This window comes from Dermacentor variabilis, chromosome 6 (genome assembly GCF_050947875.1).
Source record: "Dermacentor variabilis isolate Ectoservices chromosome 6, ASM5094787v1, whole genome shotgun sequence".
NCBI classification, from domain to species: domain Eukaryota; kingdom Metazoa; phylum Arthropoda; class Arachnida; order Ixodida; family Ixodidae; genus Dermacentor; species Dermacentor variabilis.
The window spans coordinates 101,313,461-101,338,582 of NC_134573.1; the positions used below are offsets into that span (position 1 = coordinate 101,313,461).

Below are 25,122 nucleotides of genomic sequence, written 5' to 3' on the forward strand. Positions count from 1 at the left end.
GGACGGTTCACCAGCTGGCGTAAGATCCTTGACTTCGTCGTCTTCAATCACCGTTTTTGCTGGGCACGCAGCGCTGGCTCAAAACACCAGGTGGCATTATTCCCCCTCCCAACGGAGCATCGACTCGATGCTCAAACACAAAACGTACATGGAAACTACACAAATTAGGTAAGACAAAAAAAAGTGCGGAGGGGGGGGGGGGGGACGCGCTAGCACACATACGGAAATGCACACGGAAAAATGTGTTCTGTGGTCGGGAACAAAAAAAAAACGCTTCACAGTTCTTTGGAGGAAGACGCGAGGACAGCGAAAAAAAAAAGGTTGTTTCACTAGTACGCTTCACCGTGTAAAATACGGCTTGAGGCGGACCACATGTACAGTCTCTGCGCGTGGTAAACAGCGCTTGGACGATGGCAGGTCTCCATCTGGGATCACTTCATAGTTCACGTCGCTTACACGCCTTAGTACTGTGTATGGTCCGAAGTACTTGCTGAGGAGTTTCTCGCTGAGGCCTCGCCGTCTAATGGGTGTCCAAACCCAAACTTAGTCACCAGGCTCATAGGTCACTTGTCTATGGTGGAGATTGTACCTTATTGCATCGGTACACTGCTGCTGTCTTATGTGCACGCGGGCCAGTTGACGCGCTTCCTCGGCGCACTGAATGTACTCCTCGACGTCAGGAGCTAACTGGTCGAGCTGGTCGGTATCTTCATATGGCATCATGGCGTCTAGCATAGTTTGGACATCTCGACCATAAACGAGGCGGAATGGCGGGAAGCGTGTAGTTTCCTGCGTGGCAGTGTTGTACGCAAACGTTACGTACGGTAGGATTTCGTCCCACGTCTTGTGCTGCACATCCACGTACATAGCGAGCATGTCTGCCAGTGTTTTGTTTATTCTTTCTGTCAAGCCGTTAGTCTGAGGGTGGTATGCAGTGGCCTTTCGATGACTCGTGTAGCTCAGCTTGAAGATGTCATCCAGAAGCTTCGCCGTAAATGCCGTCCCTCGGTCAGTGATGATGAATGACGGTGCGCCGTGCCGAAGCACAATGTGATGCATAAAAAACTGGGCAACTTCAGATGCTGTCCCGCGTGGTAGTGCCTTCGTCTCAGCGTAACGCGTCAAGTAGTCAGTTGCGACAATGATCCACTTATTGCCGGAGGAAGACAAGGGAAATGGTCCAAGAAGGTCCATTCCAACTTGATCAAACGGCGTACGCGGAGGGTCGATGGGTTGTAGAAGGCCTGCAGGCTTGCAGGGTGGTGACTTGCGGCGCTGGCATTCACGGCATCCTTTCACGTAGCGTTTGACGCAAGCAGTCAGTCTAGGCCAGTAGTACAGTTGCCGTACCCTGTCCAGAGTCCTTGAGTAGCCCAAGTGACCAGATGTCGGCTCGTCGTGGCAGGCTAATAGGATGTCGTCGCGAAGGGCTTGAGGCACTACTAGCAGATGTGGTTTGTCGCCGGCACCTGTGTTTCTTTTGTATAAGATGCCCCCTCGTAGGCAAAATGACGACAACCGTCGCGAAAGTGGGCGAGGAATGGACGCGATGCCGCCTTCTAAGTGATCGATGACGGGTCTTAACTCAGCGTCCGATCGCTGTTTAGCGAGCAGATCCGGCCCGCTGAGGGCTCCCAGAAAGGCGCTGTCGTCTTCCTCGTCAGGATTCTGAGATTTAATAGGTGCCCGTGATAACGTGTCAGCATCTTCATGTTTCCTGCCTGACTTGTACACGATGGTGATGTAGAATTCCTGAAGTCGCAGACTCCAACGTGCCAATCGTCCAGAAGGGTCTCGGAGGTTGGTCAACCAGCACAAAGCATGATGGTCGGTCACAACTTTAAATGGCCGCCCGTAGAGATACGGCCTAAACTTTGTGGTAGCCCAAATAACCGCGAGGCACTCCTTCCCTGTGGTGGAATAATTGGACTCTGCGCGTGACAGAGTGCGGCTCGCGTAGGCTATAACTCGTTCAGTGCCGTCTTGTCGTTGCACCAGGATAGCTCCGAGACCGATATTGCTGGCGTCAGTGCGTACTTCTGTGTCGGCATCCTCATCAAAATTACCGAGCACGGGAGGAGAAGACAAGCAACGTTGTAGCTCCGCAAAGGCGGTCTGTTGTGCATCAGTCCAGAGGAATGGCGTGTCGCCACGCGTAAGGCGAAATAGCGGATCTGCAATCTTCGAAAAATTTTCAATGAAGCGTCGATAATATGCACACAAGCCCAAAAATCGTCTCACACTTTTCTTATCGGTTGGAGTGGGAAAAGCTGCTACGGCAGCAGTCTTCTCAGGATCAGGCCGAACACTTGCCGCGCTTACGACGTGACCAAGGAACTTCAGTTCCTCGTAACCGAAATGGCATTTCTCTGGCTTGAGTGTAAGGTCAGCCGATCGAATGGCTTCGAGTACATTCCGAAGGCGTCGAAGGTGCTCGTCAAAAGTTTCCGAAAAGACAACGACATCATCGAGATAGACGAGGCAGCTTTTCCATTTGAGGTCAGCGAGAACGGTATCCATCATTCGCTGAAATGTGGCTGGAGCGGAACAGAGCCCGAAAGGGAGTACTCTAAATTCGTAAAGGCCGTCCGGAGTTACGAAAGCAGTTTTCTCGCGGTCACGCTCATCTACTTCAATTTGCCAGTAGCCGCTTTTCAGATCGATAGAGGAGAAATACTTCGCGTGCCTCAGCCTGTCCAGAGAATCGTCGACACGAGGCAACGGGTACACGTCTTTCTTTGTGACGTTGTTTAGCTTCCGGTAGTCTACACAAAATCGAAGCGTGCCATCTTTCTTTTTAACAAGGACGACTGGCGATGACCAGGGACTGCATGAAGGCTGGATTACGCCGTCTTGAAGCATTTCCTTCACCTGCGTTTGAATAGCATGTCGTTCGGTCGGGGAAACACGATAAGGCTGTTGCCGTATGGGGGCACGTCGTCATAGGTGATGATACGGTGTTTCGTAATCGATGTTTGACGTACCTTCGACGACCGTGCAAAGCAAGAGTGGAACTCAAGCAACAGCTCGCGCAGGGGTTGTCTGTTCTCTTCAGGAAGCGTTGGACTAATGTCGACGTTGCGTAGAGGTGCTTCAGCAGTGCCGATTGCCTCGGAAACAAAACACTCAGTGACATCGGCGATCGGGTCGGCGTAGGCGATGACAGTACCGGGGAAAAGGTGCCGGTGTTCGTAGCTGAAGTTGGTGACAAGAACCTCACAGTGGCCATCGTGGAGATCGACAAGGCTTCTTGCTACGCAAACACCATGAGAAAGCAGGAGAGACCGATTGCTTTCTACGACTGCTTCACCGTGTATGAGCTTGTCACATGCCACTTGAACCACGACACTTGCACGCGGTGGTAACGTGACAGCGTCATCGATGACACGAAGAGATGCTCGAGGGTGGATGGTGTTGGTCGTCGCTGTGGCGCTTTTTGTCGAGAAAGTGACGAGGCGTTGTCGAATGTTGATTATAGCACCGTGCTCCCTGAGAAAGTCCATGCCGATGATTAGGTCTCGAGAACACTGAGGGAGAATGCTCAAACTGGCAACAAACGTAGAGCCGCGAATCTGTATTCGTGCCGTGCACATGCCGAGTGGTGTGACGATGTGCCCGCCAGCTGTGCGAACTGGCGTTTGATTCCAAGGCGTGGTCACTTTCTTCAGAAGGGTGGCCAGTTTTTCGCTGATTATAGAATAATCCGCTCCAGTGTCCACTAAAGCAGTCAATTCACGACCGTCAAGCAGTACAGGAATGTCCAAGGAAATTCTTTTTCTGGAATCAGCAGGTACTGTCGTCGTCGATGTATCGTCGGTCCGCGTACGCGTCAGTGGGGGTCCTTGAGCACGTCCAGACTGAGCGGCCTCGCCCCCAGAGGTCGCTGTGGTTAGTTTTCCCGTCGTGGGCTGGGCGACTGACCCTGCACCACGCTTGCATACGTACGGCGAGTCGGAGAAAACCGCCGCGGCGAAGGGGAGCGTGACTGGTGTCGAGCTGATGGAGATCCGCGCTGCTGGGCAACGTATTCTTCAATTTCAGGAGGACGCTGGCCGAACCTAGGTCGCGGCGAGTTCGCTGAGAATCCGCGTAGTCCGAGCGCCCGATAGGAGCACTGTCGGTAGACATGCCCAGCTTCGCCACAGTGAAAGCAAAGGGGACGGCGATCAGGTGCCCGCCACACGTCTGATTTCCTCGGGGCCTGTCGGTGGTCCTGGTAATACGAGGCAGCTTGGACGGGCTCTAGCATGGCCGGGCGCGCGGCGCGAAGCGGGGAGGGAGGTGGGGCAGGTTGCCTAAAAGCTTGCGAATATGACATATGTGGGCTGTCATGTCTTAGCGGTCGAGCTTCTGTATTGAAGGGTGGTTCTTTTAGCGCATGCTGAACTTCGTCACGGAGAACGCTGGACAAGGAGCTGAGCGTCGGCTGTGAAGGTACCGACAGTTTCTGGAGTTCTTCGCGGATCACGGAACGAATGAGTTCTCGAAAGAAATCGACGTGACCCCCGAGAGCTCCGAAGAAGTCCGTAGGTGAGGCAGTGTTCACTTGACGTTCGTATGATGGTGTCCGCTGGCGAAGAGTCTGCTCCATGGTGATGGCCTCGGAAAGAAATTCTGACACAGTCTTGGGAGAACTCCGCACGAGACCGCCGAACAGCTGCTCTTTCACTCCGCGCATCAGGTACCGCACCAACTTTTCTTCCGACATGTTGGGGTCGGCTCGTCGAAAGAGACGCGTCATGTCCTCGACGTACATTGCGACACTCTCGTTCGGCATTTGGATACGGGACTGGAGATCACGCTCAGCTCGCTCTCGGCGATCAGGGCTCGCATATGTCTCAAGAATCCGCCTTTTGAATTCTGCCCATGAAGTTAAGGCATCTGCACGGTTCTCGTACCATACACGTGCGCCATCGTTAAGGCTGAAATAGACATTTTTCAGCTTGTCTGCGTCATCCCACTTGTTGAACGCGGCAACACGTTCATAGTGCAACAGCCAATCTTCAACGTCCTCATGTATGGCGCCGTGGAAGGGATTCGGCGTTCGCGGATTGAGTAGCATACAATGAATCGGCGTTGTGCCTTCCATACCGGTTGGGGTGGTCGGAGCTGCCATTTTCTCTGGGAGGAGTCCACACTCAGGGGCTTGTCCACGGATCCTTCTGCTGGCGCGGTGTACAGGCGTAACCACCGGTACGGGGCTGGAGCTCCTGCTGCCCGTAGGGGTTTGGTGCATAGATTTGATTACCCAGCACCTCCACCAGTTTGTCACGCGCTAAGGCAAGAATAAGCAGCAGGATCAGCAGCCAGACACGAAAATGTCAGACACAAGGAGGACGGTTCACCAGCTGGCGTAAGATCCTTGACTTCGTCGTCTTCAATCACCGTTTTTGCTGGGCACGCAGCGCTGGCTCGAAACACCAGGTGGCAATATATATATATATATATATATATATATATATATATATATATATATATATATATATATATATATATCATAATAATTAACCTGCGCGTGGCAACATTCATCAGGTCATTTGAATAGCTAGCGAAACGTTACAATGCAATGAAAACGGTCTGATGAAAATTCCGTGCAACATCCGTACAAACCTCACTCAACAAAAGTGTGTCAATTAAAAAAAGAAAGTTATGCTGCGGTTTTATGTGTCAGAAAGACGACCTAATTGTGAAGCATGCAGTAGTTATATAGAAAGAAAACGCGCCTTGAAGAAAACGCGCTTGCTGTATTGGAAACTTCACGAGCACTCTTATCGCATCCATAAAACAAAAAGAAATAATAGCTTTTCACGTTGTAACGCACGCCGCAAAACGGTGCAGTACATTTTCGAACCGACGCAAGTGTTGTGGATTGGCCGATGTATACATACGTTCGTGAAAGCCTCATTGCCCCGAATTAAGTGGTCACATGCACGCAAGAAAATCAACTGTTGAATGTGATTCTCACTCAGCAATCTGGAAACGTAGATGATTAACTGACAATTTAAAATACTTTCGGGACGAAAGTGCTTCGCAAGTTAGAACAAAACAGAAAACCGCATTTTAGCGGAAGATCTGCGTTTCAAATGTCCATAGGGCGTGTCATGGTAACTTACGAAAACAGGTAATAAGAATAATGAGGTATTTAATATCTTTGTCTCTCCCCGCAGAAATTTCCAACGGCAAGCTCCCTGGAGTTTTCAACAAGGCCGTACTGGATGACGACGACATCACGCAAAATGCATTCGCCATACTCGTAGCGGGGTGAGGCATTTCGTCTGCCGTTAGTGTGTTTTCACTGTAATACTAAGGAACGTGGTTTCCCTCGATTTTATTTATAGTTACTTGTTTGCAATGCTGCCGCTCTCGATTCGGAGCGTGTGTAGGTGGGCGTACTGAAGGAACATGGCGCAGTGAAAATGGACGAAAAATACGGAGTTCTATGCCATGCTACCTACATAATACGCGCGTATTATACGCAAAACTTCGAGGAATTTTTAACATGCCCCTTCGGCTTTCTGATGAACTTCACCGCAACGCACCAGCGTAACTCCATGGGCCGCATTTCCAAAAAAATTATACGAGGGCGAATCAGAAAGTATTTGCCCCAATTTTTTATTAGTCAGAATAAGGCACATACAGGTAATTACTTATGCACGGGCTATTCTACGTACCTTAGACTATATTTCCCCATAGTCCCCACACCGGTTCCTACCCCCCATTTGTCCCATCGCAGCACTAAATTTGAGATGCCCCTGTGGTAGAATTAATCCTGCTGACTGTGAAAACACCGTTCTACCTGCAACTTCTTCAGCGGACCGAAAACGAGGAAACCACTGGGGATGAGGTCCGGACTGCATGACTGGTGGTCCAGACACTCCCAGGGAAATGACTGGAGCTTGTCGGCGGTTCTCATTGCCACACGTGGCCGCTCATTGTCGTTAAGCACAACCGTGATCTTCAACAACTGACAGAAGCACCACGCCGCGGAAATAGGGGCATATAAGGCAAGGCCGGTCCAAGAAATGTTCACCGCTGGGAATGAATATGTTGACTTCGAATTCACAGTTGTAATATGGCTAAAAAAATATGAGCGAAGACTTTCTGATTCGCCCCAAAAGGCCGCCCGAACTTCAGAACTTTGGATTAGCGATGGCGAGAGGAATGCGCTTTGAATAACATTTGTGACATTAAATCGTAACTTCCCTGCTGAATTGTGGCAGTGCCATCGTCAAGACTAAAACACTGGAATATAGCACTCAGCTGCGTCAGGTTTATGGCAGCTGTCATGATAACATTGGCAAGTTTGTTAAAGTAAGACCGGCCATGCCAAAGTCAACCAGAACATGATGTGCCTTATCTTATCGCTCCCACCGATCCGTACCTCTCTCTGTAATAATGTCCTGCCGCAATGACTCCGTCAGGTTCGAGACCACGAGCAACACAATGTCCCTGGTGACGCACATGCTCATGCATCATCCGCAAGTTCAAGAAAAAGTGCGGAAGGAGTTGCTCTCTGTCCTGGATGATGACGTACGTCGCTACCTGTCATTTTTTTTTTGTTTCTGAAGCTAGTACATAAACAAAAAACTTGCACGCATTACGAAAGTTTTAGTGCGCTATGGGTTAGCCACACTGTCCGTTAGAGCAAAGCAGGCGCGTTTGTAATTTCTACACCTGCTGTTGCCAAAGTATATCTCCTTCTCTATGCTCCAGTTACCTCGTCATAGACCTAGTATGTGGTTTCTAAATCATGGCGATCATGATAGAACCGGCAGAAGCATAGCCTTCGAGATTCGGGCGTGGATTTCGACACCACTGATTACGCAGCGATAGCATGACAATTATGACGCATTTAAATAGTATGTTTCCTTATTACGCCAAATAGGACACGAGACAATATGAAACAAGACCCAAAAAGCTCTATATCGAAACGGTGAGCAAAACGAGAACAAGGGAAAAGCCACAGAATAAGGTAATAAATGCAACAGAAAAAAATACAACTGCCCGAAATGAAGCAGCATGTGAAAGATTAAATGCAAGATTTTACCATTTACCATAAAGTTAACGTACAAACTAAGAGACACGACTTTGCACATTTAGGCTTTAAAGGAAAATTAAAATAGACTGGCAGCCGATTTTTGCTCAAACACGGCCACTGATGTATTGAATAACAAGGTTGTGGTTGCAGTAATCGACGTCAGAGAGAGACGATCACCACGAATACTTCAATTGAAAGACGCATAAAACCACCTACTAACTTCTGTAGAAAAACCTTGAGGTAAGCCTGTCTTTCCCGTTTCAATTTAGCATTTTTTTTTTGTGTGTGGCGCATACAGCACCTTGCTAATGCTTTCTTTATGCTATCATCTCTCTGGGATAAGTGGCGACTTCAACAAAGTTTCCTGAGACACAGACGCTCACATAATTTTTGGCGTTAAATAGGTTAGCTCAGTATTATTGTATTCAGTCTCCTGAAGCATTCAGGCTTATGCAAAGGATAAAATATGTGACATGATAAATTCAAGGACATATCACAATGCTTGCTTCTCTCTCTTCCAGGAGCCGATCACATACAGCACCATCCAGAAGCTGCCCTACCTGAACTGCGTTATTCTAGAGACCATGCGGCTCTACCCTCCAGCCTTCGCGTGAGTAAAGCGGCGTAAAGCGGGAGGCTTGCTCAATAATATCCGTTACAAGTATACAGCAGCTAAAGTGATATCGCGTTTTCGCGCTGGATGTCTTTAAGCAGGGCTGCACAGTCATCGAGATCCTTCGCCTCTAAAACAGTGATCACATTACTTTTTTCTCTTTGATCGCTTTTTCTTAGAACACGACGGGACTGTGCTACTATGCAACTACTTGAATTACTAATTGAATGCACAGATAACGCTTATGTGTGTCCGCGTGCTCCACTTATCCCCATTGTCCTCTTCCGTTTCTTTCTGCATTTCCCTATATTGTAGGGTAGCAAACCACATACAACCTCGTTGACAACCCTGCCTTTCCCTATATTGTCTTTCCCTGTCTCGTACAATGACATGTACTCAAAACGGGGGCTTGGTAAAGAAGTGGCTGGTACATATGGTGCAAACACCAACTAGCTCTTCGTGATGATCGCCTCATGTGGATCATGATTCCCATAACATGGCACTCACCCACAACGCGGCATTGGCCAAGAAATGGGTGGAACATATCCTGCCAACGCCAACTATGGGTGAGATGACCTTCGCCGCTTATTGATCGTTATGATTTCTATACTATGGCACATACCCACCTGGAGACATCGGCCGGGAGGCGACAGGAATATTTAAAGTAAATAAGAAGAAATTAGGAAAATAAGCCCATGCAATATTTGTCACAATGCGTTGTATGGCTTCCCGAGAGCATATGGCGTGAGCCACTTTCCTTTACGCCAAAGACGCAGAAATTAAATGATAGAAATGACAGCATTTCATTACCCGCTTCACGTAACCTGTGCGTTGGATATGCATAACTTCTTTTTGCTATCTTTAGCATTTGTATCAGATGGTATGAATTACTGAAGACAAGTGCAGCCTGTAGAGGCCACTTGTGCGCATTTAGTTCCCCTACGACAATGGCATATCTAATGTCTCCTTTGTCATCGTTATCCGTATCTTTTATGTGTGTCGTAGGTTTGTGACCCGCGAGGCGGTGAGAGACAAACAGTACGAGAAGTTTCGGATTCCGGCCGGGACTGTTGTCATGGCAGCCGTCGAGTACATCCACAGGGATGCGCGACACTGGGAACACCCGGACCGATTCGACCCGGACAGGTAGGGCTGTCCTCGACTGCACTGTCATAGTTGAACAGTGCGGACAAGAAGTATGCAAAAAAAAATAGAAAATCTGTTTCGCTGTTGCCCTTTAGTGCTCCAGATGTTCAGTGGGTGGGCTACCAGGGACGACGCAGCGGAACAGTCGGAAGTTATTAATTGCAATGAGGAGCTTATATTAAAAATTATTATTATTCATTATTAGCAACGTTCTGTCCGTCACACTGGTTCATTTCTCACTAAAACAGCGTGCAAAGCGCCCATTTTTGTTTATTCTTAAAGAAATTATTCTTTGTTTTTTATAAACAACGAGAAGTCTTAGTGTGTTCTGCTCTTGTATGATATGTCTCCTGTGTACACTGTGTAATGCCTTATAGTAGAGGTTAATGCACCGAAAACTGCATGGCTAGGAGATGTGTGTAGGTGAATTTTTCGTCCTCTGCCACACTTTCTGTTCAGATTCAAGTTCAGATTTTATTAGTGCAATAAAGCTACACATATTTGCATAGGTTATACATACAGGAGGGGATCCCGAAGTCACTGGCTGTGCAGTAATTTCTTGTAGAAATAAACGCAGTAGAAAGAATAATCTTCAACGACAAAACGTATAAAAAAGGAACTTATCTGCTACAGCATGCAGTATAACTAACAATTGCAAGTACTACTAAAATGAACATTATATGATGTTTTGCAATGAATGGAACGAAATGCAATGAAAGTTCTAATCATTAATCGAATGTGTAATGCTAAACAAACCTAAACAAGGATCTGATAAAAGGCCAATGACGGCTGTAACAACCGGAAGCTCAGTGTCATAAGAAATTGGAGTGGATTTTAAGAAATCATAGGCTATGGAACCATGGATGCAGCGAAGTTTAACAAACATGTAAAAAGTACAAAGTCGAAAACTAAAAACAGAGCAGGAAATAATGGGATATACTTACGACGTCATGAAAGGCGCGACAAGCAAAAGTAGCCTCATTAGTTCTGCCTCCAATATTAAATTTCCGTTTCGTTTTTATAAACGAGTAAATAGACTGAGATGACCTTACTGGTGGTAAAATTTTGTTCACAAATGAAATAAATGAAAACATTACTATCTCTTTACCGTAGTTAGTACGTGTCTTCTAAAGGAGGAAGTTGTTACCTCAAGCAAACCTATAGTACCGCTAGTATTGACCAAATATGCTGCTGGAATGAACGAAATCGGAGCTGAATTCTTGAGAGCTCTGAACGGAGGTATACCAAGATTGTAACTAACTAGCTTATCGACTGTCAAAACATTATTTTCATGAAGTAGTTCTTTGTAGTTAGTATAGAATCGGTGAGGCGTAAGCGACACTGTAGCCAGATTTAGCAAATGTTGCAATAACATCTAATGTGAAGTGTATGTATTTCCAAAACACGATACGCCGCAAATACTATACAGCGAATAAACGAGTAATAGAGAGATAAGTGCAGAGGGAATTAAAAGAAAGTACGAGCATTGATGACGATACGGAAGCCCTACGCTATCTTCTTCTTTATCCGAAAGACTTGATTGTAGTCAGGTTACAATCTAGCTGAACACCTGGAAATGTGCAGTGATCATCTGAGACTGACGCAGACAGTATGACTTCTCTGATACGAAATCAGGTCCACCTTTTTTAGGTTGCTTAGACATCGCACTTCTTTCAATATAGTCAGTTCGCTATTCAGGTAGCCAGTCGCCTAACGTAGCAAGAGCTCCATGCAAGTACTAGTAGTACTAGTTTCCATATAGAAAATTGCAGAGGTAGGCCTGTTCAGGACCGGCTTTCCCAAAAGCGCCGCTTTATCTCACGATAACTCACAGGCAAAGTTCCTCGAATACGCTTCTCTGCACAACTTGTCTGACCTAACCGAGATGACGGACCTCAATCTGGAATCGGAAATAAGGCGTTTACACCTAAATTATAGCCCCACCAGTTCCGCGACCCTGAGCTGCTCGCATCACCCGAGCTTTCATATCGAGAGAGAGAAAGAGAGAGAGAGAGAGAAAGAGAGCGCTCAAAGAAAGCGAGAAGATAGGGATCTTAACCAGAAACGCGTCTGCTTGGCTACCCTACCCAGTGCCAGGGAAGTTGGGGAATAAATGTTTCTCGATCTCAGCATCTAAAGTGGCGGGCGTGGGATGTGGGCCAGGTATAGTTGTATGAAAGGGAAAGCCGAATTATGGTGTTCCGCAGTATCCTCTATCGCCTGACATTTTCTTGCGCCGGAATTCACTCGTTCGTCACACTGGTCGTTCAGTGGCTAAGACTTGGTGGAGCTGAGTACGATATCAGTCCTGAATGGACGTGACAAAAAAAAAATCCAAAGAAAGACCAGTCGTCTCCCAGGCCATGGTCCATGTTAAAAAACACAAGCTGTTAAAATTTACCCGGATCTCTACGCTATACTGTGTCCCTTATAGGACCCACGCTGCTTTATCAATTTACACACAAATCCATCAACTTCGAAATTGCTTTAGAGTTAGTGCTGAGCTGCCGCGTTAGCCTATTTTTCGGAGTCAATGACACTATTTATCATTGACAAAAATTTTTACAATACGATACATTGTTTCCTTTGTTGAATAGGGGAGGAGAGATGACGGGATGTCAAGGGTTCTAGCGCGTAAACGAGGTAAAATAGTTCACGGGTGAATTTTTTAAGCATAACATTGGATATATTTGGAACTAACATTTCGTGGGGCTATCCATAATGAAAAATATAACCTGAAGACATGCGTATCCCCTGCAATAATAAGACGGTTCTTTACCAAGCACAGAGTTGTCTTCAATGCTAAAGGCATGGCGGTGATCTTATTATTATTGCTGTTTCATTACACAAAAATCACGCGAATCATGGTGCAATCAAGGTGCAATGTCGGGAACTATGACGGTGGCGCGAAATGTGCGATGAGAATGATTCAACTAAATTTATTTCAATTCAATTTATTCTTTCTTTTTTTCTCATAGAAAACTGCACAAATACACAACGATGATTATAATTTGATGCAGCTTGCAATTGGCGCAGTTTCACAACAATAACGCCACCTGCCTGTATATAATTGGGAAATCTGGTTGAACAAAGAGGAAGCACGAGATCTTGTCGTACATTAAGAGATGAGGTTGCAGGATGAGCTATAATTACTTCGCGACAAGGTTTTGTTCAAACCGAACCGAAGTGCTTTCCCAATGACCAACACGCATCACCCACGAGTAAGTGCGAACGTACAGGATAATGACTCCACTAGTAAATGTATCAGTGATCCTTTAAATACATGCATCCGAAATCCGGTCCGACAAACGTGGCGAATCATGGAAGGTAGTTTTTTGTTGAAGCGAAAAATAAAAAGATGATTGCACAAGAACGAAACAACGAAAAGAAACAGAAACAGTGGTGCTTTTGAATTAATGCACTGAGAAACGAATAATCTGCTCAGAAGGATTTGTGTGATTCAGTTGTGTCTGTGTTTGGTTCCCAACAACTAAGGCCATTTCTTCGTTCCACTTGCTACTTCACACGCAGGTTCTTGCCTGAGAACAAGTCGCGTATCAACACCATGGCCATGCAGGCTTTCGGCAACGGCCCACGCAACTGCATCGGCATGCGCTTTGCACACATGGAGTTGCGGTACACGTTTGCACACATACTGCGGAAGTACCGGCTCCAGAAGACCGAGAACAGCGAGAAGGTGGGTGCCGGGTGGGTGACCGACACAGCGAGAAACGTGCCGGGTTTGAAGAGGAACGTTTTCCTATGACTAGATCAGTTTTCTGTTCAAGAACGCTAAGTTCAGAAACGCATTTTATTTCACAACCATGGAACAAACTTGTGGGACATTTGCTGCCTTTCAAACAAAATGTCAGACTCGATTGCCTTATTCAAGTAGTTTTTGTATGTAAGTGCGAATATTTGACGACTATATAGAGAGTCGCTAATTTAAAACCAGAATATTATTTATTTACTTATTTATTTACTTATTCATTTGTTTATTTATTTATTTATATTGCATACTCACTTGAGCCCAAGCAGCACTGAACGGACACAAAATGTAAATATAAGCAACAGAAATAGCGCAAGTGTTGAACAACGAAATTATATAGCTACACTTTCAAACCGTTTCATAAGTACATTCAGACTTAAAAGATGCGCATATACATAAATATAGGTTTAAAATAGAACCTTTCTGTTTTGTTTCTGATCAAAAACACGAATTAAAATTTCACAAGCTGTCCGTCAAAGGGAGTCTTTCATTATTGTTTATTTATTGCACAAATACGCCCTGCGGCACGATTTATATAAGAGGGCGACGATATTGTACAGAACTAGCTTACTGTATACCTGTGGCTTAAAAAAAATAATTTCGCGTGAGTCACATGTCCAGCACAATAACTCACGTAAGCTGATTTTTTTTATCTAAATTTAGGCGGTCAGTTACGTCCTTACACCAAACATCTTGGTATCCGATTTTCTGGATATTTTCACACATTAAATGCGCTCTAATCAATAGTACAACAAATTACTCGAGTTGTTCAAAAAGCGTTAGCATATATACACCAAACGGGAGTTTTTCTGCGCAGACGCAGTAGTACAAGACTATCTTTTGGTCCCCAAACGTATGATATGAAATCATCGGCATATATCTCAGTAGTCTCTGTCACGTTTTTCAATCACACCTTCCTTATGTTTCGCTCACAGAGGTGCTTGCCTGACTGGAAACCGCGTTTTGAAGAAGTCTCGACTAATTCAAGCGTCAGTCTTCTAGCAATACCATGATTAAAGATTAATATTAAAAAAAACTTTCACGAGGCTTTTCAGTGCGCACCAAAATATGACACATGAGCATTTTTACAATTTAGCGCTTTTGTTACGCACTCATCGGCACTCGAACTGAAAACTCTGAACCTCTCCTCAATACACACTGGACCACCGCTTTATGTAACCATCAGGGACGCTGTAGAGCAAAGCTATTCGAGACTTTTCTATTCCAATTCTGCAATCAGCCCTGAGCGATTAATCAAAAACTTTTTTAGACCACTCCCACTTTGCCTGCATTTCACGCGACGTCACGAAAACCACGACAGCTTTACATCTGATATGACTTGTACACGTTGATTATACATGATTGGACCGAACAAAAGAAAATTAGTTATTTCTGATTCGACGCCTTTTCGCCGTTAGACCTCGGCTATTGGTCAAAAATTTTTGGCCTGCACCCATTCACCTGCCCGTCACGCGACGTCACAAAACAGCGAAAATTCACCGCGTCAAAGTGACGTGTACGCTTTAAAGATGCATTTTATATGCCGAACAAAACTGAACTCTTTTTCTGAATAGCCGCAGGCTTCCCCGTTCCGAAAGGAATCAAAGATGGTCGCCGCCGATCGCTGGTGGAGGGCATGTGTTTATTTGCGTAGAATAAAGCTTTTTGCGGGGCCGTGTAACGTTTTCGAACACTTTTGGCACCTTTACAACCTCGCTCTGTCAATTTTTTTTTTGCTGAGAGTACGTTTTAGCAGCATTTTAACCTTCCGTTGCTTGCTGCCGCGGTTTTCGACCAGCCCCTGCAAGCTAAGTAAGGCAAAGCGGACCAATCGCAGACGCCGGCACCACCCTCTTAATCTGGTGATCGATTTTCAGTGCACTGGCTCAGCCCCATCAAAACCCTCTCCACTTGAGCGTGCTACTCGGCTCTTGTCAGCCAATTAGATAAGAGAAGCTGCTCAGTGTAGGCAATTCGTTTTTAAAGCAAACGAAGGTAACCTCCTATGAACGAGGGGAGCGTTTGATTCGTCTGCTCAGACGACTCTACCGGTCACTGGCCGATTCTTGCATCGGTGGTTACGCAAATTTAACGTCAGGAGATAGGAATAAAACATATTGACATAGTTTTACGTTATAGGGCCTCAGACCCTATTCTCAGCGTTATTTTCATATATGTTTTTTATGTTATTTTGCACACGTCATCGATAACTTAATACAAAGCCGTGAACCTTTGTCATGCGCAACTTCTTTTTTTTCGCAGGACCCACCGAGCATAGAGATGAACCCGATCATCCTGAAGATCAAGAATGGCGTGAAGGTCAAAGCTGTTCCCCTATGACTATAGTGACCGATGGAAGCACCAAACTATGAGATGCCACTGTGACACGGAACCCCTTGCGTCGCACAACCTTCGTGTGGTGTTTATGCGACGAGCTTACAGTTGTGGGTGTGCCAATGCATAAAAAAATCACCTTTTGCTTCTGTCAACAACAAAAAAAGTATTTGGCAGGAGATACTACCGGCTTTTAAAGCTGCAGTTACGTCACTAGGTATATAACCATCTATTTATTTGTTACATCGCTACAGTGGCAGTTTGCAAACCTTAATTTATGTTGGGTAAAAAACAAGCTTTCTTACCTTTTCCGAAAGCATAGTTTATAAATAAATCCTTTTTTAACTTGCTTCAACGACAATTTTACTTTTAAATGCAAATTGTTCAAAAAACACTTCTTGTTTTTTGTGTATAGGAAGGGCAATTTTTTTTTCAAGTGAAGCTGGTATTGGCTTTCAAGTGGCGTTGTCACGGTACCGCAAAAACCCTGTTGCACGGGTTTGTCTGTAGCTGCGGGAAAGGGCACTTTGATGAGTTGACCACTACGCCGGCGCCGGAGCATGTCATTAGCAAGAAGTTCAGCTGCATAGGCGCGCGCGCTCACGCCACACGCGCAACCAATCAGAGCCGTTTCGCTTCCACAGTAGAAGGAAGGGGCAGGAAGGGGCTCACGCGCACTGCGCCGGCTGGTTGAAAAAAAGTTTCTTTCAGCAAAAGATGATACGAACACTTTGAGTCACAATGACGATACAATTCCACCAGGTCGATAGCGTAGAAAAAGGACGAAGCGTTATATGCATGGCTCGTCAAATAAGAAATGTCCCAATCCACACGGCCTCACTCGCAGGCAGCAACGTAGACCCACTGAAACGCAGAGTTTTTTTTTTTTTATTGCGATAAAGGCTTGCCCTTAAGGCATAATTCTTGGAGCGCATATGTGTATTATATGTGTGCTGTGAGGCCTGTGTTGTGTATGAATTGAAGCAGTGTTTTGTGGTATCTGCTGTCATGTATCCAGCGGTCATAGCTGGTTGTCACACTGTAGCGGAGGCCGGCTTGCAGTAGGAGACGCGAGCGTTCCGATTGTAAACCCGTACATGTCCATATTAGGTGGTATGCATCTGATTCCACCACAGGAACGGAGCAGTATGGACACGTAGCACCCAGTGGTAAATGCGACCAGTTCCACCTTCAGACAACAGCCGGTGTAAGGGCCACCCCGGCCCGAAGCCTCCTAAGCACAACTTCCTCCGCCCTAGTAAGGTGAAGGGGGAGGGAGCAGACACACGGTGGGATAAGAGCGCGTGTGTCCTGCCGGAGAACATCTTTACAGGCGCGCAGCGAGTTACGGGGTTGGGGTGGGAGGGGAATAGGGGGAGGATCAGGATTGGGAGGGCAGTGTGCCTGCTGGTCAGCAGCAATGTTGTGAGGGTTCGCTGAATGGCCTTGAATCCAGTGTACCTTGACGCAAGTAGCTGTCTTAAGCTGGAACCGCATGGCGCGTTTTTCGCGAGCGAAAAACGCGACGGGCGCCAAACGCCCGCGTTGCCGCCGACGCGCGAGCACCCGTACGAAAAAAAAGGGAGCGGCGCTTTAGCGCCGCGTTTTCCGGGTTGCCAGACAACATAACTCTCAACGACATGTATTGTCTCTGTTACCGCATATATAATATGCCCTTAAACTTACAGAACACTACAATAAAAATAATCTGAGTGTAGTTAGACAGCGACATTTCTTTCCAAAGTGTATTTATCAAGCTTAATTTCAAGCAGCAATATTGTGCGCGAAACTGCGACTATGTACCTTCCGCATGCTGAGAAGCCGCTGCTTGTTTACAACTTCACATAAAAAGGAGAGTCGGCCGCTTACTACCGAGCAGAATAGGCGATTGCTACTGGGGATTGCTGATACTGAAGCAAGAAAAAATGCGCGTCAGGAGGTACATGTGGGTGCGGCCTGCCTGGTTGAGAAGAGAGCGAGCACCATACACTGGTAATATTAGCAAATTGTCTTGCCAGTATTAGCGATGAGACGCGACGCTTCTCCACTTTAGTTATTAGGGCCTCGTTGAAAGTTGATTTGTTCATTTTAGGTGAACACGATGCGCGAACCAACACGCTGCGCGAACCAAATCACGGTAGCACACGTTTTCCTTCACGCGCGCGCCAGTTCTGCCGAGAAAAAAAAAAAATTCCGCCAAGGAGGTTCCGTCGAGATGCGCAGAGAGTAGGGCCATCTGGTGGCAAAAAAAGAACCAAAACGCCACGTGACCAAATGCCACGTGACTTAGCTGAACTCTGATTGGTGGACGCGCCGCGCGACGCGATTTTTACTACTCCGAGCAGCAGCACGCGGCGGCGCGATTTCGTGACGGATCATGCTGGGCGCGCGTCAAAATGACGCGCGCGTCCCACCATCCGCGCGTCAATCGCGCCTGAAATCGCGCCATGCGGTTCCGCCTTTACTATTCATAGTGTGTATTCTCTCGCAGATTTCCATCGCCTTATCAACCTTCTTGAGTTACACATAAACTAATTGTAGGAATACATAAAAATACGTTGAGTACATACAATGTGCACAATGGTTATGTAGAATGAAGATGTGACACAGGCACTTTACATAATCTTGTAGTGATGCTATGAGATATGCATATACAAAAATTGTCACGCACACGAGAGCACGCACACACAGACATCCCGGGCACCTACACACTATGTACATCTATAATACTCCGGTGACCTGACTACAAGAGCCAGGGCACTCGAAAATTAAGCCATACGTATCCATCGGCCGCCAGCAGGAAACAGCTTGACTACTGTCGAAGGAATTCCTCATCTTCTCCAAGGAAGAACAACTCTTCTGAATGAAACGGTGGTAGCTCAGAGTAGAGCCTCTCCAGAAGTGGAAACAGGGCACGGCGACGATGTCCCGCGGCAACTGCTTCGCGCCGGTTACGCCAAGGGCAATATGCCATCGAAGCAATTAAAGGTCGCGTGAAGCGGCCACGTGAGCAATGACCAGATGTGACAAAGCCATTAATGACAAGGCCACGGAAACCAGCATGCTCGGTCCTCCAAAATAACCTAGCAACGACACATTGTAGCAGCACATGCATGGTGGTTTCTTGAAGGGGGCAATTGGGACACAGCTAAGATGTGACCATGCCCCACCGCTCTATAGTGTCACGGGTCCGGATCACTTGCCACCCTAGAAGCCACATGAAGTCGCGTAGATGGCCAGGCAAAAGGGACGCCGCTATCGCACCTCACGACACATTATGGGGACGTGCGCGGCGCCCTGGGGGAGCCAGAGGAAGAAGGTTGACATTGTATCCACAACACGGTTTTCGTGGACGTCTACGTCAGGACATATTTGTTGAAAGTGGCGATAATATGCCACGGCCGTTGGGTAAAATGCAGGTGCGTTTAACACTTGTGGCCCGCGCTTCAAATGTACGCGTGGTAAGAGGTAAAAAATTTTTGTGCTAAGGAAATAAAAGAAAGTTCACGCACGGGACACTGATCACGCTGTAACAGGCGGAGCAGAAACCGCAAAGCAAGCAGCCGGCAGCGGCAGACGTGCATGGGAACGCGAACCCACCAGAAGAGCGTGGCTACCCAACCGCCGCGCCACAGACCAGTTCTCTGCTTCCCGCCCAGACGAACGAACCAAGAGACTGCAATCAACTAGTAACCCGTAATGGTGGCTGTACAACGTGACAAACGTGCCTCACATGGCCGCAAAACACAGGCTGCGCTGAGTACCTTCTAATAGGGGTAAATCATATCTTTGAACATCCTAAATATTTAGCCTTCCATCTAGGTAATCATCATGCCATCATAGGTGCAATCAAGGCCTAAATTGCGAATAGAATTGCTCTTTTGACGACAGAAAAAGGGACTCGGGCGTGTCGGTGGAGAACCAATGAAAAAAAATAATGACATTTGGAGCGCAGCACCTGAAATATTTCCGCACTCATTGGAAATTCAAAGACTACGGGATAAGCTCTCTTCGTTGCCAAGATACAATTTCATATCATCTACGAAAGCTGTCACCTTTACAACACCGCTACCATGCAGTGAGAGGACGTACACGTAAGGGTCTCTCAGTATCTAGCGCAGAAATAGCTCAAGGCTTACGGCAAGAGAAGACAGCGCTCAAGGTTGAGCGCAGGCGGCAACTCTTGACAAGCACCGCGAGTAACGGCAAAGGGTGCACTTTTACTACCATCAACAAACAGTGTGCTTCGGGTATTCAAATAGGCATTCCTGATAAGTTCGACAAAATTTGACGAAAAGCCAGACGAGGTCGCTATACTAAATGTGTAGCTATGTTCGAGGCGATCGAATGCATTTTCTAAATCAAGTGAAACCAAGAGACCACGTGCTTACCTGGCCAACGTGTACGTCATTATGTTACGCGTAACAAACGAGAAACTATGTATCTCTCTGCCAGGGACTCTGCATGCCTGACGGTGTCCTGTTAAGGAAGCCATCAGGCATCCCAAGCGTCGAGTCACAACAGCTGTGAAGGTTTTGTAGTTAGCGTTGAGAAGAGTAATTCACCTCAATTGCTCTGGAAGAACTGATGATAGACCGCGCTTAGGTATCAACACACTGAGACCGTAGGGAAAACTAACCGGGAATTCAATGATCTCAAAGCAGCGGCTCATAACATACAAGAAAGTGGCAGCCATACGTTTCCAGAAAGTTCGATAAAGCTCAACGGGCAACGCGTCCGGCCCTGGGGCCGAGCCACGTTTCATGGCAGATAATACCGCCTTCATCTCATCACGTGACGGTCGTGCACAAAGATGGCCAGCCACATCAGGTGGAACCGAGGCAGCCCACTAAGCACTGTACGAGTTCATTGAATACCAGATCCATTTGCACAGTGGCTATGCGCCATGTTTTCAAAACGCGTTACGAAGAGTGAATAATCACTCGCGGGAAGCGACATAACAGGAAGTGATCTTGTGGCCGTAGAACCGGTTGGATTCGACTGTCTAAAAAGGTAGTTTCTTGCAGTGGGCTGAACTTCAGGGTGTGCGCACGGATTACGTCTACATACCCAAGCAGAAGCTGACAAAGACAACCGTGCGACGAGGCGTTGGAAAGGCCTCCGTAGCTCACGCTGCCATGACCGCAACAGCGGAGTCGTTTGATTGACCCATGGCTCTGGGTCATGGCACGCGCAGAGAGAGGCGCGCAAGACTCTTGACAAACAAGAGCGCGAGCGTGCGCGTCATGTAGAACACGGATGTCGAGACGGCAAGGTTTTACTAATGATGAAGGAGGGAAGCAGACATCAAGCATAACTGGTCTGTGATCGTAAATATAAACAGGAGATTAAGGTAAAGTTATCACGTCAGATTGTGAGACATACTGAGCTAAATTGCTTGGTACGTAGGTACGGGCTAACCTGCTTGACTGCGCGCCACGTAACCACGTCCAGACAATAAAGATATATGGAAGAGTCTATATGTATCCAGCAACAAAAAGCGCTGGACCAGACGACGCAACACTTGTGCATTGCAGTCAAGTCGCCCCCACCCGGGCCTTGCGCATCTGCTGGCGCGTCCAAAACACAATTAAAATCCCAAACAATCACCACGTGACGACCATCCAGAAAACACACATCCAGGTCACGAAAGAAACAGCTCATTAGACTTCGTGGCCTGCACTGCGCTGGTACATAGATGCACAAAATACGCAACCTATATGAAGATAGTGCCCAATCAAGTGACAATAGACGCCCTGCTCCATCGTAAAAATCATGACGATTTCGAATGAGAGCTTTATTGAAAATAATGATACCGACTCGACTAGAGCCCGATGTCGCGAAAGAGCAAAAACAATCAAGGCTGAAAGTGCCTTTGAAAGCAAGACGTCCAATGGTGAAAAAGAATTGTCTTTTGCAAACACAGAATATCTCAATTGTTAGCGCGGGCCACACTGATAATTTCGGCTTGTTTTATAGGACTTCGGTACCCCTGAGCGTTCGAACTTTGGAACCCCATATTTTATTACCAAAGTGCCACCGAACTGACCTGGTCGTGTTGTTCAAGTCGGCGCGCCAACGTGCACTACACATGTCACAGGGCACACTTCGACTCTGCCAAAGAAGTTCCAGATTTCTTTGGTCGTTGTAACTCAGCCAGAGGCTTACGTTAGCGACCACATCAGCTAGAGGCTGACGTGGGCACGTCAGCCTCTAGCTGACGTGTGGGCACGTTTTTCTTCTCGTAGTACCACCATTTCTAGGTCGAGTTTATCCAGGCTTGGCGATAGTCCAACGCTATTGTCAACTCCGAAGCCGAAGCTGTTTTATTATTATTATTATTATTATTATTATTATTATTATTATTATTATTATTATTATTATTATTATTATTATTATTATTATTATTATTATTATTATTATTATTATTGTTGTACCGGTTGGGTTGCGGGATCGACGTCATCGCCGCCGACAATTTCGGCAGCCAGGGGCCCATTAAGACGCCACAGCGCAATGGCTTTTGCAGAAGAGCGACAAATCGGATGCGCCGTTGTTAGCGACGAAATTGAGGCGAGTGAAGCCACAGCATATTTTGCGGGTGCATCGAGCGTAATAATCGTAGGGTCAGGTGTTTCAACGATGTTTAAATCCTAAATGCGATCAGGATGATTGATTATAGCAGCCGAAGTGCAGCCGCCACGAGCCACAGCGTGCGTGTCTTTTGCTGCTTGGGAGGCCCCAGCTAACATGGCGTGTTGAGATCGCCCACGTCATCAATAGCACGGTTTTCTTTTTCGGTCGAGGAGGCCGGCGGACATTGGCGTGTTGTGGTTAGCCGAGTTGCTTCGGGGTATATGGAGATGTGTATTGGTTCAAGGACTTACATTTGGAAATGCGGTTGTTTGCTTGAAGTCAGGGGTACAATAAAAACTCGGTGACAACCAAAGGTCAGTAGGACGCCTCGTATATTGGGCCCTCACAGGGAGAGTATAAATCAAGATGCGCGGGGTGATATGGGCTGAACAAGTTTTAAACTGAAATAAGTTCAGCATAAAATTGATTTTGAAGAATGACTGAGGAATAAAAAAGGTAAATGGGTTGTGAGAGTGTTCAGATATTTCTACAGGAAAAATATTGACTCACAGTGAAGGAAAAGAACTACGAAGCTTACCAGCAAGTACGCGACCGGTATGGTTAGCAACATGGCAACAAAGAACGTCAAACACAAAGTCAGAGAGGCTGAGACAATCTCATGGGCGGCGGCAATGGAAAAAAAGCCTGCTATGAGTAACTACCTAAGAGAAATTAATGAAATGAGGAAAGAAACATTTTATGATAACTCGAAGGCAAGCTCTTTACTTTTCGAAACGCGATCAAGATGCCTTAGAGCGCGTACTTACAGCCTCGATAAGCGCGATGGACGGAGGCCGAGTTTGCCAGGGCGAACGAGTGCAAGGGAACGATGTATGCCTGGCCCAAAGTATGATCATATGCCGTCACCTTGCCATATCTTTCTATCTCTCCCCCCGCGCCATATCTCCTTGTATATAAGCGCGTTCTTTAACAGTATTAAACAGTTGGTAGTTTTCGCTACGTATGTCCGCGTCCTGCGCTTCACTTTCGCTATTGTAACAATAAGTGCAATATAATCATGAATGTCCGCCATCTAGCCCCTTCATTGCTTTACTAAATGCATCTACGTGTACAGTACACAAGTCCTCCAACAGTTCCGTCACCCGAAGTGCACCACTCAGCAAAAACTCGAGAGAGAGGGAAAATAAAAAGAGGGCGAGGTCCGTGACGTGTTCGTCACGCGATCTCCCGACTCCGGTATGGGAGAACACAGCGAACGAATTTCGCTTGCGGAGGCTAGACGGGGCAAGTGGAAAGAGTGTCTCTGTTGCCGGTCACGCTCGCCTCGTGAAATCATCGGTTCGCGGCACTTGAAATAGTTATATCTCTGCTAGTAATGAACTAATTTGAAAAATTCTTGAGCTATAACACTTCTCAAATGGCGCGTAACCTCCAGTGTATAGTCAAAATTTGCTATGTGGCCTGGTGAGGGGCCCTTCAAATATATCCCAATGAACAGTTTGCAGCAAACAGGGTCCCCTATCACATAAGACGAACCGTAGAAGGTTCCAAGATAAAAAAAAAGTTCGCCAACATGGGAAGGCGAAAGCCTTCGCACGCTTCGCAAGACATGAAGGCGAAAGCCTGCAGCACACTTGGCAACGAATTAACTTATACGATCCGAGGGGTCAGACTGCTTGCAAGAGATAACGAAGTGCAATGTGAAGTGCTCGTGCGGCCCTTTTGGTCGACCTCCTAACCATGCGTGCTAGCACCTTATCCACTACGTATAGTTAAAGCTAGCTTGTCACCAGTAAGTGTTACGAATGTGTAACACAATTAAAGACACATATTATTGTTGTACCTCATGGCTGTTTCTTTGTGAAAGTCCATTTTTAGCATCGTCCGGTGGTAAGATATCCTCTAACCACACACCGTCACTGGGGCTCCGTGGTGGCTTCTCGACATTCAGACATAATCATGGCTTTATAGTCTGTAAAGCAGCAGAAGATGCACTGTAACTTTTTAACGACATCGTGGTTGTGGACCAGTAAGTACATGCACGTTCCCATGTTTGTAGTGACACTCTTCTTGGGAGTGACCAAGTCCAATCGTAGCTCTCGCTCCACTTCGGTCACAAACGCCGCGTTATAGTGTGAGCGTTCCGGTTGTCATCGCCAATTGAGAACATGGATCGCTGGCTAAGTGTAAGCGGAAGGTTGCATGTCAGGAAGTAACTTGCTGTTGCTTCTGAGACGCTCGAAACGGCGATGGAACGCAATAGTGCGAGCGTGGCTTCTAGTTATTTCCTGACTATACTCCGTTCCAAGCAAAGCACTCAACGCTGTGGAGGCTAGAGAGACTTCTTGCAGTGCCTGCGTTCGCACTTGGATATTAGCCCCGAGAATGAACTACAGGGGCGCTGCGAGCGTCGCTCGCGTGACGTCCGGGCACTGGGAGGATTGGAAGGTCAATCCTACCGCTCGTAACCAGTTGCCAAGATTGGAGTCTGGCATGAATTAGATGGTAGCTGGCCCATGCCGTCGTCCAACTTATCCACGCTGAGGACGTTGTTGCAGGGAATGACTGCTTCTCATCGAGAATGAGGAATATGGGTTTATTTACCGTACCTACACAAGGACGTTGCAG

The 25,122-nt window shown here is 46.8% G+C and overlaps 1 protein-coding gene across 1 annotated transcript in view; it reads left to right on the forward strand.

Moving 5' to 3' along the window:
* The window catches only part of LOC142586236 (thromboxane-A synthase-like), a 69,139-nt gene extending 53,195 nt beyond the window's left edge, over positions 1 to 15,944 (forward strand). Inside the window, exons 13-18 of the mRNA XM_075697487.1 lie at positions 6,168 to 6,261; positions 7,422 to 7,530; positions 8,560 to 8,648; positions 9,657 to 9,797; positions 13,329 to 13,494; positions 15,829 to 15,944. Coding sequence (XP_075553602.1) covers positions 6,168 to 6,261; positions 7,422 to 7,530; positions 8,560 to 8,648; positions 9,657 to 9,797; positions 13,329 to 13,494; positions 15,829 to 15,906 — 677 coding nt within the window. The 3' untranslated portion in view covers positions 15,907 to 15,944. The remainder of the gene's footprint in view (positions 1 to 6,167; positions 6,262 to 7,421; positions 7,531 to 8,559; positions 8,649 to 9,656; positions 9,798 to 13,328; positions 13,495 to 15,828) is intronic.
* Positions 15,945 to 25,122: the final 9,178 nt, after the last annotated feature.